Genomic DNA, 13,491 nt, shown 5'->3' on the forward strand with positions numbered 1-13,491 from the left:
CTTCATGTCAATATCTGCCATATCCCTGCATCAGGATTTACCTTGGGGCTGACATAATGTGTGTTAATATGAAGTGTGAGCATGAGACGGCGTATTTGATTTATCATGCTTATCATTAACCTTCCCTCGTATCGACGTTCAATCTGTTCTTTTTTTTCTCATTCTGCTTCATTAGTGTTCAATTTGTAAATTATTGTGTAGATTCTTGCTACGCCTGGAAAGGCAGAACAGGTTTGAGGAGCTGATCCAAGCGTTGTGCATGAGTGCAACCTCAGAAAACAAAACCTAGAGCTATACTGCCATCTGTCATTAGCTGTACAACACATGAAGCAAACGGTGACTTTAATTTTTCTCTCTCTCACTCTGTTATGAGATCAGCAACACACCACCTGTAGTTCTTCCCTTAGCCACACAGTGTCTCTGTGCTCAAGTGTTTTCTCATTTTTGTTTCTGATTAACTTTCTTAGATCAAACATTTTCATTATTTAATACTAGTGTTTTCTCTTGTTTATTTTAAATTGTTAGTTTAACCCTTAAAGGTTTGATGCTATTAATCCCAGAGAGAACATCTATACTTTAAAAATTCAACTTTTTATTGAAGTCATTTGACTTAAACCCACCCTTTAATTTCAGAGGATCTTTTTTTCAATCTTTTTTTAATAACACCAGAATTGGCATATATGTTGTGAATACTTTATACAAACCTGTTGGGCAACAGGGCAGCACGGTCATTTACTTTAACTTTTTACAATCCAGTGCAGGATGAGAAGGAAGCTCATTGGTTAATCTCATAGACTTTCTCTTCTTCTCAGCTCAGCCCACAGAGACATATAGGATTTGGGATGTGTAAAAAACATTTCTTGAGACTGAGTTGGTCATGGAACAAGTTTTGTTTTGTGTTTGAACAAAAAAAAATCCTCCTGAAAACAGAAGTGCAGTGGAGAATATTTCAAGGAATCCCTGCATAAACTGAAGTGAACAAGAAAAAAACAAGATAGTGGCAGCAAACCTACCTCTGAAATGAGAACAAGGACCCAGGAATGACACCAAACCCAATTTAGCCTTGTTGAAATTGAAGGTCAGAAAACCAGTGGGAAATGCTAAATGTTGTTCTGCATGATACGTTGACTTTCACTAATAGATGTTGGGGCAGCTCTCTATATGCAGTATAATAAATCGGCATTAATACTGTCATAAAACCTGGAGTTGTAAGAGAAAATCTACTAAACTAAAGTCATTTCAGTCCAGGAAACATAATGATGTAAATTAAACACCAATCTTTTTCAAAGATAATAAACGGCTCATAGATAGAAGAGATCTCACATTGGTTTGCATCAGCCGATACATCTTCCAGACTCCCACATCCAATTGGGGATTAAATAATCACACTCCCATCTCCTGCGTCCCAACATAACCAGATGGGTAATGTGTTTCCTGGAGGCAAAACTCAAAATATCATAGGATATGGAACATACTGAGTGCCATGTGCTTCCTAAAAGCATTAGTTGTGGAAGTGGTGCCTGTGCAGAAGATGCAACATTATTAGCAACAAACATTACGAAGAAGAAAACATCATCTAGCAAACTCTAGGTCATTAGTACGGCAGACGAATCGAGAATAGAAATGGGCAATATAAAAAATTGTATGTGTTAAAAGAGATTTAGGGAACTATCAGTTGGCTTTTTCGTTTTTTAGATTTATCAAACATTGCTATTAGTGGTGGTTAGCTAACACTGTCAGTTGTATTGTGCCACACATGTGAATTGTTTGCATTTCCTCAAATCCAGGCTTGAATGTTTTATTTATTTTCTGTTTATTCAACTGTTCAAACACAAATCATGTCAACTGAAGAGCAAATCAACTTAAGCAGAGTCTGTATTGTATTTTTTTATTTTTCTGATTGATAAGATCAGCGCACTGTTGACCTCAAAAACAACAGAACACTTAATTTTACTCGGCTCTTTGCTCTTATTACAGCTGCAGTGAGGAAAATTAGATCAGTTACTCTTTAGTAAGACTGTTGTTTGTTTCTCATGTGTACCAATAGGCATCACCGCACCCATTTTACGTGAACAAAGGCTCAAAGAATATCTTCTGTGCACCTGTACATTTCATATTCAAACCTCATCAAAATGTAGCGATTTAACAATAAAATGGCACTTTAAAAGATTCAGAGATAGATTGATTTGATAGAATATAAAGGAATAAGTAAATGGATGCATAATGAAACCAGTTTAGATATGCATCATAAATGATTTGAACGGTTCAAATCATTTGTGAACCGTTAGTTGGAAAACTTTGTTTACTAAACTTGCTTTTCCAAACTTGAAAATCAAAAATTTGTTTTTCAACATAAAAGAATGAAGTTTTACAAAAAGATATTCTTGTACTGAAGAAGCAGGTATCAGAAACATTCCGATGAATGTTGCTTGCTTTATTAGCATCAAGCAGCTTCTGCATATATGTTGCAGGTTGTTTGCTGCACATCCCACAGATACTCTGGTTATATATACAGTATATTTACTGTATATAGATAGATAGATAGATAGATAGATAGATAGATAGATAGATAGATTTGATTTTAAAAGTTGCCCTTTTACTGTTTATTTAAAAGCATTACTGCACCATATGTTAAAGTTTAAATCAAATGTGATTACATTTAAATTATATAGGAGTGGCATATGCTGCATTTGCTTTGCTTGCTGTTTCATAAATAAATAGAGATCAAACACTGAAAAGTTTGCTGCTGTATTAATAATCTACAGGCATTGCAATTGTATGATGGTGTTTGCAGACCGGGTGATCTGTGTTTCTATGCAAACCAGCAGGACCATGCCGTGGAGTGTTTACCTGGGCCACCTGCTCATTTGTATATGCGGGTTCTCATTACTCCTGACTGAACTGTGAATTGGATTCAAACAGAAGGCTGCATTGTTTTCTTGGCGTTTATTATTTCGTATATTCTAAAAGAACAATTGCATATGATGCCGTTTTCAGGTCATTAAGAAAATGAATAGCTTCTTGATCGTATGAGAAGAAAAACGCGATCAGTAACTTTACAATTGGTTATGTAACCCGTGGAAAAGCCCGTCGGGTTGGTTGAGCGCTTGACGTTGGATCGTGACGACGTGTGAATGTGAGCTGCACAGGGCGCTCTTATCTCCATCAGGAATGGAGGAAGACTTCACAACACAACCAGGAGTCTTGCTAATTCCCCCCTCAGTGCATCGGAGGACTCTGTGATGCGGCAGGGAGGGAGACGTCCCCCCTCCGTCTCCGTGCGCCGTCAGTGAGACCGGGATGCAGTTTTTCCTCGGCAGGGTCGGCGCCTGAACCGAGCCTGTTCTGACACCAGGAGGAGGAATCGCACTGCTGGAAGTATCGCTTGGCAAGCATGGCAGGCGCTAAACTGACACCCTCGCCATCGGAGATCGACCCAGACGTCAAGACCGACGTGCAGACACCCCCCGAGCCCACCTGGGTCAATCCCTCCAACCCTCTCCGGAGCACGGGCTCTTTTGGGAGCGATGTCGGCCAAAGGTAGCAGCCGCATATCCAAACCGCAGCGGCATGTTTCTGAATGCAGCAACCCCGAAATAACTCGACGCTGAGTGCGCATAGCGCCTCAAGTATTACAACTTATTTCGTAATTATGCATGACTGAAAGTTACGCTGCATTACTACTGACGCTTTCCATGCGTAAATCTGTATTTCCCATAGGAATCTATTAGAATGTGTCGAAGCGTAACGCTCCGTTTCTAATTGATATAGCTACCTCGTAGATTATTACATCTTGGGCAACTTCTACGTCAGCCTTAAAGTCCAGATCTTTATTTTTGCAAACACCTGCCAGTCATTTTCTTCACAGCATCACTGTGATTTAATGGCTGCAGTATAGCGCTTACATAATTCAGTGGATGCTGCATTCCTATCACAATTTTATGAATTGAGATTCTCTTTTTGGGTCAAATATATACCAGAACACTGCTTAATTAAAGTTAAACAGTTTTTTGGACATATTCTAATGAACTACATTCAGAATGGATGTTGAAATAAAAATGCAAATCACAAGAGATCGTTCAAGTCTTTATGTTTAACATACTCTACTAGCATGTTTTATTTTAACATGTGTAGAATCCAGAGAATCAGTCTGCTCTCTCCTGTGATTTGGTAAACAAATTGGATGTGGTACATGTGGGCTGGCTCACTGTGTCACAGCCGATGGACTTTTTATCCTTTGTCACACAGAGCGACAGAGATTCATGCTTTACATTGTCTCTGTTATCGTCAGGCTGCTGAAGACTGAAGGATTTTGCAATGTTGGCAATGTTGCATAAAGCTGCTCTGCACAGCCAAAACTGCTGGTGATGCATCCATATTTACACATGCATATCTCGTTTTATCGAATACCTAAAAGCAATAGTTTCAGTGAGAATTGTGATGCTATTATTTCTTTGAATAATTCTCTAAAAAAGTAGCTTCTCTAAATGCGTACTCATCTATTTTTCACCCAAAAGTTGATTTGTCCTTGATGTTTGTGGTGAGCAGAAATATTTTCTAGTCAGCTGAAGACAGAGCTCTCTAGGGAATTGAATGAAAATGCCATTTCCATGTTACCCCCTGGGGCAAATGTCACTTGTTTAAGCCTTTCATTGTTGATGGCAGGCTGGTCGGGTGTCACAGTTTGTTAGGAGAATTGGCACAACTGTCTAATGTTCTGAACATCCAGGTGAACATAAAATGAACACTTTGGGTCAGAGTTTGACTCTTAAGCTGGCAAATTTCCAGGTTTCTCTTTCTACGTTTTAAGCGGGAAACAGTTGGATAAAGGACAGTAATGTCAATTTAAGAAAAAATTATCAACAGCTTAAATACCAGTATCCCTTGTTGTGATGACGATGTTGATAGAAGTGGTGGTAATGAACTTGGAAAGGAAAGCAGAGAGATATATAACAGATGAAATTGCTAGAGGATGGGTAGTATAAGCTATTTCAAAAATCCCAAAAATGATTTGCAAGGATTACATGAGTGAAAATGAGATTTGGTGTTGCTGCTGTAATAGAGGTGATTGTAGTGATAAGTGATTATCTGTTTCTGATCAAAATCTATTTTCTGAAAACCAGCGATTCCACCAGCAGTCAAGCAGAACAGATTGACTCTTAGTAAACCCAGAAACTGAGTAATATTGCTCATACATAAATCTGTATGTATTCTAATCTAATACACAATATCTTTGAATGGCTCGGGCTCTAAAACCTAATGTATCATCTGGCTGGTTGCCCAGGAAACCAGATTTCAACCATTGTTGTGGTAAGGTTTCTATTGTTGGCAAGACGATTATAGAGATTAGAGGGAAATAATGGTTTTCCCTATAATTATTTTATTTATTTAGTTGGAACATTTTAGTAAGTTTTTATTTATACGTTTTGCTTCCTGGTTGGATTTTGTCTGGAGTTTCAGAGTTTCCTAGGTTGAGAAAAGTGATCAGTGTGGGATTTGCGTTCAGATGGCTGGAGAAACGTTGGAAGTGCAGTCCGTAAAGAAATCAATCACATTATACGCAATAGAAAACTTTTATCTGCATGATTTACAACATTTTGGAACCCTGTTAAACTTCAGCTAAGCAACAACAGACTAATCTTTTTAAAAGCCATGCATACTAAGTCATGTCAGATACATTTTTTCATGTTTTACCTTTGGATATTATTGAGCCTTATTCGTTTTGATGGTTACAGACGGCAGTATATCCATGTCCCAAACTAACTGGCTAACACGCAGCCAACTACTCATAAATCATAAGTTCACAATCACATTATCTTTACCTAAAAATCAAATCCACTGTTTTACAACTCATTCCTAGTTACACCTGTGTGATTTGTATTTACAGCTCCTATTTGATGCTATATAGCCTCTCTGCCACATGTTAGACTATTTGCTTTGTACTCTCTATAAACTGTATCAGTGTTAATCTTTCCTGCCTCCAAACAATCACGTTTGGACATTTATTAACAAACTCATGTCTCCAACTCAATGCAAGTCGGTAGGAGCAACCGTGTAGCCAGAATACTTTATATTTGTGAGCTGTGCATTGCTTGTGTTACACATAGTGAATGGAAGCAGCTGAAAGTCTCACTTTGGAACCCAAATGCAGTCCTTCTTTACACTTTTACCTTCAAAATAATACAAAACGTGGTTGATGGGAGAAATTTATATATTTACCTACATACAATCTGAGTACAGCTGCTGTCTAACGCTTTTTGTTAAATTTGATTAGGCGTTGAGAAAAATTGACTTAGAGGACAGGTAATTAATAAAATGTTATTTAGTGACAGACAATTATCTATTTTCCTGACATAGATAATTACCAGCCCTAACATGGATGTCAATAGTGCAACCCTTGGACTTCTTGTCTGTGGTCCACAGTTCAACAATGTTATACAATTGACCCGTCAAATGGAGCTGATGCAAATGAGCACTTTGTAATTTAGTTATAATGAGATTTTTATGTGTAATACGTGCTATGTCTGAGTTGCTAACATGCTCTATAAGCACTTGCTGCTGTTTTTTGTCTCAGTATTTGCCTTTTGGTACTAATAGTTTTAGGTTTAAAGTTAAAATTGTCGGTATAATGGGTAAATTTTAATCTATAAAACATTTTTAAACCCCAATTTACAACAAAACTCTACTTTAGTAAGTAGAGCTCAAAGACAACATTTTTGAAGACACTCATTAACTAATTTTAATTCTTTTGGATACTTAAACTGACCTTAATCTTTTTCTAGTCCCATGATCCCTCCAGTCTTTTTTAAAACTTTTTATTATCCCATTCTATTGAGCGTTCAAACATTTATCCTTGGGGTACTTTATATTGAAGATGTTTTTAGATGTGTTTAAGAGTGAAAAATTAACTAGACTTTATTCTAAAATTGCAAGGACAAGTCGCCTCAGGTAATGCATCTTCATCTGTTTGCAAAACTGGAAGAAAATGTGTTTTTAACTAAGCCACAAACCGATGTCAGGTAGTGGAGGGATAAGAGGAATGAAATACTCCAGCTTGTAGGATGTAAAACAAATGAGACAGCTGAATCTTTGTTGCATTTTCTTTGTGCTGTTTTTATTTAGTTTTATCATCACTCCAACACCATTTTTACATTTGTTCATATTTTTAAAAGACTCAGAAATGTTCAACTAATTACTTGTTCATGTCCTTTCTAAACTCACTGCTTGCTTGTTTCATAAAATAATGTTCAGTGTTACTCATTTTTTAGAGCGAGGAAGGTCGGGTCTTCCTCGGTTATCTTCATGTTTATTTATAGCTCTCAGCTTTCATGCCGTAATTAGCTTAATTTGATTTAAACACCCCAAACTCAATGGAGGGATTTAATTGCAGTAAACTGCATGCCATCTGTCATAATTGTTCTATAAACATTCAGAATAATGTCTCTTTTAAGGTCAGAACTTTAAAAACAAAAAATGTTTTCAGGCATATATGTAACCATTATACATACTGTATATGTCTGATATGTATATTATATTATACCATATATTTTTAGCAATATATGGATGCTATTATCCATGTCACATGCTTTATGTCAGTAAAGTAACTTTAGGTTGAATAATTAATTATTAATGAACCAGTGTTGGATTCCCATGAAATAATAACATTAAGTAAAAGTAAATTTAAAATAAAAATATTAAAATTGATCTTTTGCTAATATTTAAAACAAGAAAGAAACAATATTTAAAGAAAATAGAAACTTATAACAAAGTTAATAACATTTATTTTGATTTTCAAACATTTAACAAACCAAACAAACTGTGGCTAAATTTACTAGCTGCACTGAAGTAAATGTGTTTATTGAACTAAATGTTGCACCATTTTCATTTCTCCTGTAGAGTAACATTTGGTGTCAAAGCCATGATGTTAGCTCATTAATCAACTATCACCAGCTGCTGAAGAAAGACTGCAGTTGGCTGCTCAGCAAGCAGGCCTCTTGTATTCAGCCAACTGTCGTTTTAAAATAATGTTACCTTAAAAAGACGGATGGGTGGATCTCTTTCAGTTTCTAAACAAGGACTTGTCTGTTTTTTTTCTCCTTTTAAGCTTGGAAATGGCGTAGTAGCTTTTTTCAGAGCACTATATTCTATGACATGGGACTCCAACTCCTGTCATAAAAAGTCACCGTCCTGCCCCTTTTTGATACATTCCTGTTGAAAACACGTGAATCAAATGAATGCATCATTATCAAGGGAAGTTACTGCTGAGGAAGTGATGCAGCCATTTGATTCAGGTGTATTTGAGCAGGGACGCATTCAAACGTTGCAGGACAATTGACCCTCTAGGACTAGAGATGGAGACCTTAGTTCTCTACAGCTACAGAAAAACTCTGGTATCTCATTAAAAGGACTTAGAGAAACCTTATGGTTCAAAATTGCATACTTTTAAAAGATTAAAATATACTCAAATTAAGTAGGAAACCATCAACTTCCACACAATATATGAAAAATGTTTTTATCTGGGGGGTTGTAGTTTAAGAGGAGAAGGACATTTTAAAAAACAATGTATTTGAAAAGCCAATAAAGAGTTTTTGTATATCAGTGTGTGGAGTAGATTTATAGAATTGATCAGATGATGAGCTTAAACAAAGTACAAACATAAACCAACTTAAAAAACAGTTTTAAAAGGAGCTTATAGGATGGGTGTCTCAAAGACCAAAAATACTACTGTTGATATTAATGTATAAATAATTGTACATTTAAGGATGGAAATGTGAGGTTTAATTGACATTCAATAAGAGCATATCAAGTGTTTGGAGATTTAAATGTTTGTAGGTTGATGAATATGAGAGGAGCAGGAAAACATAAGATCTTGTATATTCTACCTGCTCCTTTTTGAATAAATAATGTAAAATTGCACATTATTGGGAATGATGATCTGTTTTATTTTTTTTTTTCTTGTTTTTAGTTTTTGTCTGTTCTAAATGAATAAATAAATAAAATGGTCAGGAAGAGCCCTACCATGGGTGGTTTAGCCAAGACAGCAACACCAAAACAATTTTACACTCAATAATCAAATACAAAAGCAAACAGTAAAACAGAGCATCACTCTTTAAAAGCATTTACAATCACATATACTTATTACCAACCCCATTAAAAACCCAGTATTTTATGAAGATTTAAGATATTCTGATTTGAGGTAGATGTCGCAGCATATTGAAAAGCCTTGTCTGCTCTTCATTTCAGACACTCAGGGAAAGTGACCTAGAAGTTTCTAGGAGTGAAGTGAATAACAGGACGTGCCAGTAATTTATTCTGATAGACGTGGGCGACTAGCCCACCCTATATAAAAACAGTGGTGATTAAGAGCTTACTGAATGGACTATAAATCTCAGTGTCATGATAGACTGAGTCCAACATATGCAGAGACTGAGAGGAAGCATGCATGCATTCAAAGTCCCCATAGTAGATGTATGAATCAGTGAGCAAAGAGAAACAATATTTAAATCAGTTAATGCTCCTTAAATGTTTACAGGAGCATAAAATGTTGCAGCCACTTCATAGAGTAAAGCTAAATTGTAATGACACTAATTACAGGCTGAAACAACATAATCACTACTCCCATTGTCAAAGGATATTACTTTCTGTGGCTGAACTTACTTCATATTTTAAATAAATAATTTTAAATGCCTCTGCAGTTCTCTCTAGTGCAGTCTGGGAAATGTAGTTTTTAGAAAGCTTTCAACAAAGCGAGAACCACAAATCGATTCTTGCTTGGAGATGATGTGGAGATACATGTGTGAGGTCCTCCCACTTTCAGTGTTTCAGCCCTTAAGGCGGTTCTCAGTAAAAGCAATTCAAGGCACGCTATGAAAATGCTGGTCCTCAAGGGTGCAGCTCATAGGTGCCATTTCAAATTTCATAGAAGGAGGTAAGGATCATTTCACCTCTTTTACTATATTATCTTAATTATAGTAAGAATGACAATTTTTTGTGCTACAGCATGTTACACTTTCTTTACATATGTTGGTTTCTTCAGTATATTTCAGTTTTAAGCTCTTCTTGTATGTTGATCATAGTTGCTGCACGCTAACAGAGCTTATAGGTTCAGCTGTTCTCTTTACAGCTGAACTAGCTAAGCTCTTAATAGCTTTATTGCACATCAAAGTGCTGACAAATAGCCACAAATGGTCAGTTGAAGCAGAAACAAGGAGCTAATGCTTTTGTTGCTATGTAATATCCCAGATATACTGTAGGTGAGCAATCACTTTCTGATTGCTTTATTTTTGTCTCATTAGTTGCCAGACGATTAAATCCAGACAGAAGAAGGGCCAGAAACATGAACGAGTAAATATTCCAACACTGCATACTTAAGTAAACCTGCAGGCTCATCTCTGCAGGTTTGAAAGGATCTTTTCACATCCTTTCAAAGTAGGAATTTGTTTTAAGTGTCAGTTTAACAATAAGAATATATTTTTCAAATATATCTTTTTTACATTATTTACTAGGTTATATAGAGATTTTATTTTGTTATGTTGTGATAAAACAAATTATTTTTAGAATTATTATTATAATCTTTAAGGATTCTTTTTGTTTTCCTCCATGTTGACATCAGTTATTCAACCATATATTACTTGTACAATTGTAAAACATTTTTACATACATTATGATAAATGATTCATTTTCTTCTTAGGCTGTTTACATTGTGAAGGCATTATTGACATTGAATCTTTAGAGAGTGCTTCCACTGAAAGCTTTTCCACTTCTCTGAAATCTGTCCACACAACATGAATCAGTTATTCTCTGTGGTTGACAAAATGATTGAGAGTCTCTGTCCTTTTGACCACATTCAACTTAAAAGATGCTCCATTTATAGATGCTTCTTTCAGACCAGACCTGGATCAACTAAATCCTCTGCCAAATATTGATCTTTTATGTATCACCTCCTTTCAAGGCTTAATACTCTAGACGATGATTTACAGCCCTGCAGGGAATAAAATTCTGCTTGCATTAAATATCTACGGCTTTAACAATTCATAAGTAGAGCATGTTGCTTCATTTTATCAGCATATTTATTTGCTGGTTTTATGTTTTTGCAAAATTTATGTGTGCAGAGTACAGAATAAATTAATTTTATACCTTTTTCTGTTAGCTCTGTCCATTAATTAGTCCTTTACATAAATATGTGTATATCTTCCACTTTTGTCACACATTTCTTTCTTACTGATCTCCTGTGGTTTGCATTTTCTATCAGCTGTCATTTCTCTTGCCAACATGTAAATAGCAAGCCTTTTCAATCAAATATATGTAATTATTTCTGGTTTGTGAAAACTGATTTCAGTAAAACCTTGCTGGGGATGGATCAGTAGCAGAAATGTAATGAACCGAGCACATTGAATGTTCAGCTGACTGAATTTAGCTAGAATACTCTTTTTTTATAATTTATATAATATACAGTGGCATCTCAATAAATAAGAATTTCATCAAAAAAGTTTATTTATTCCATTAAAAAAGGAAATGTTACATATATTTATAACACAAACAGGGACATGTTTCAATTCTTAATTTATGTAAATTCTGATTATATCCAGCCTTACGTCCCTCTGAAAATTAGTTTGTTACATAAGACCAATAATAATAAAAAAAACAGAACTATTTGTCTACTGAAAATATGCCCATGAAATATACAGTTTATGCACTCAGTATTTAGTCGAGGCTCATTTTGCTTAAATTGCTGCATCAGCATTGCGTGGCACTGAGGCAATCAGGCTGTGGCCCTGCTGAGGTGTTGAGGAACCCGGGCAGCGCCATTAGTCTGCGTGGTTGGAGCTGATGTTTCTCATCTTCCTCCTGACAGAAGCACAAATAGTCCCTGCAGAATTCAGGTCAAAACAGTTTGATGGTCAATCAGGCACAGGGACTCCATAATCATTAGATCAGATATTGATGCCTTTGGCAGTGCGAACAGGAGCCAAGTACTGCTGAAAATTTTAATCAGGATTCTTATAAAGCTTATTAGCAGGACTGTCATAACAAATTTTGCTGGATGATAAATGTCACAATAATTTGTTATCGTAACGAACAATAGTATTGTTTCAAGTAATATATCGATAAAGGCATAATAATAATGCAAGTTAACACTTTAACTGGAAGATATCTTAAAAATCCAAAATGAAATGCAACAAGCAAAAACAAATAAAACAGAAATGGAAAACTTACAACCAAAACCATAAATCATTTTGTCAACCAAATTACCCTTCAAAAAATATTAATGACCTGAATGGAAATTTTGAGCTAATTTTAATTTTTCATGTGATTAATTGATTACTTATGTATTGTGACAGGCTTGCTGGTTAGCAGAAGGAAGCATGAAGTGCAGTAAAATGTGCTGATTGTTTCTTGTTTTAAACGGGTTGCCGTCGTCGTCGACTGTGGAAATGTCATGTTTGATCTTAAACTATTTGGATTTTATTATTCTTTAGTTGCTCTGGTCTGTGACCTACATTTTCAAAAATTAACATTCAACTGAAAACCTGGCTTTCAGTCTAAACATTGTATTATAATAATTCTAGGTTTAGTTGCAATGTGGCTTTTCCAGCCACATTTTTTCCTTCCTCTCGACCCTCCAGTAATATTGGGATTATTCTGTACGATAATCTGAATAACCAGATTTTTAAGAATGATTTATTGTAGTTTGCCATCCTTGTGCAGGATGTCAGTAACTGTCTTCTGGAGAAATATAAGCTACAACTTTACCATAACATAACAAGTCTGCTTTGAGAATATATATATTTTTAGTAGTGCCATCTTGTGTTCTTGTTTTCTGAGAAACTATGTTTTTGCTTTTCAATAGTCGTAAATTATTGAAAGCCCCAAATAAACAGATATTTAATTTATAAATTTAAGATGCATTTCTTAAATGAATAAACTTTTTTATGATATCTTGACTTATTGAGATTTCCCTCTGGCACCAGTTCTTGCTTTGTTGTTTGTTGCTGCATAAACTGCTTTAGTTTGTGAAGGTTATGAATTTGTTTTGTTTTCCTCACAGCTGTAAGTACATGCAAATAAATTGAAGTGGGATCCCGAGTGGTCTTCTCTCCTGTCTTTTCACACTTTCCTTCCCTCGCCTGCTGTCTCAGACTCAGCCTAACATGTGCCTGTCTGTGTTCATGTGTGCTGCGTCCAGGTACCAAGAGGAGTACAGTATGGACTCAACCAATGCTCAGTAAGTTTATGGCAGCATCATGCTTGCATGGCATGGATTGTGTCTGCAGTGAGAACTGGACTGCAGTTTACATTGGGTTTACAAATTATTCATAAATGTGACAGATTTTGCACTAAAGATGGAAATTTCTCATACCTTGCTACCTTTTCACCAGTCATATTGGTAATATTTTAGAGCACACAGAAGAATTTTTATGTTATTATTTTACAGTACAAGGTGAAAAGGTAGCTCGAGTGTCTATCTGCGTACTCTTCGTGTATTGATTG

The 13,491-nt window shown here is 35.7% G+C and overlaps 1 protein-coding gene across 21 annotated transcripts in view; it reads left to right on the forward strand.

The window, feature by feature from the left end:
• Positions 1-13,491, forward strand: part of kcnt1b (potassium sodium-activated channel subfamily T member 1b) — an 84,053-nt gene that overhangs the window by 20,616 nt on the left and 49,946 nt on the right. For 16 of the 21 annotated variants that reach the window (XM_028033691.1, XM_028033672.1, XM_028033681.1 and 13 more), the window contains one exon: positions 13,187-13,225. The exons of 3 other annotated variants lie outside the window; for them this stretch is intronic. In XM_028033691.1, the coding sequence (XP_027889492.1) occupies positions 13,187-13,225 (39 nt within the window). Of the gene's footprint in view, positions 1-3,061; positions 3,541-13,186; positions 13,226-13,491 lie in introns of those variants that run through there. 2 more of the 21 variants (XM_028033686.1, XM_028033688.1) reach the window with 2 other exon arrangements.

The sequence above is a fragment of the Xiphophorus couchianus genome, chromosome 12, assembly GCF_001444195.1.
Source record: "Xiphophorus couchianus chromosome 12, X_couchianus-1.0, whole genome shotgun sequence".
Classification (NCBI taxonomy): domain Eukaryota; kingdom Metazoa; phylum Chordata; class Actinopteri; order Cyprinodontiformes; family Poeciliidae; genus Xiphophorus; species Xiphophorus couchianus.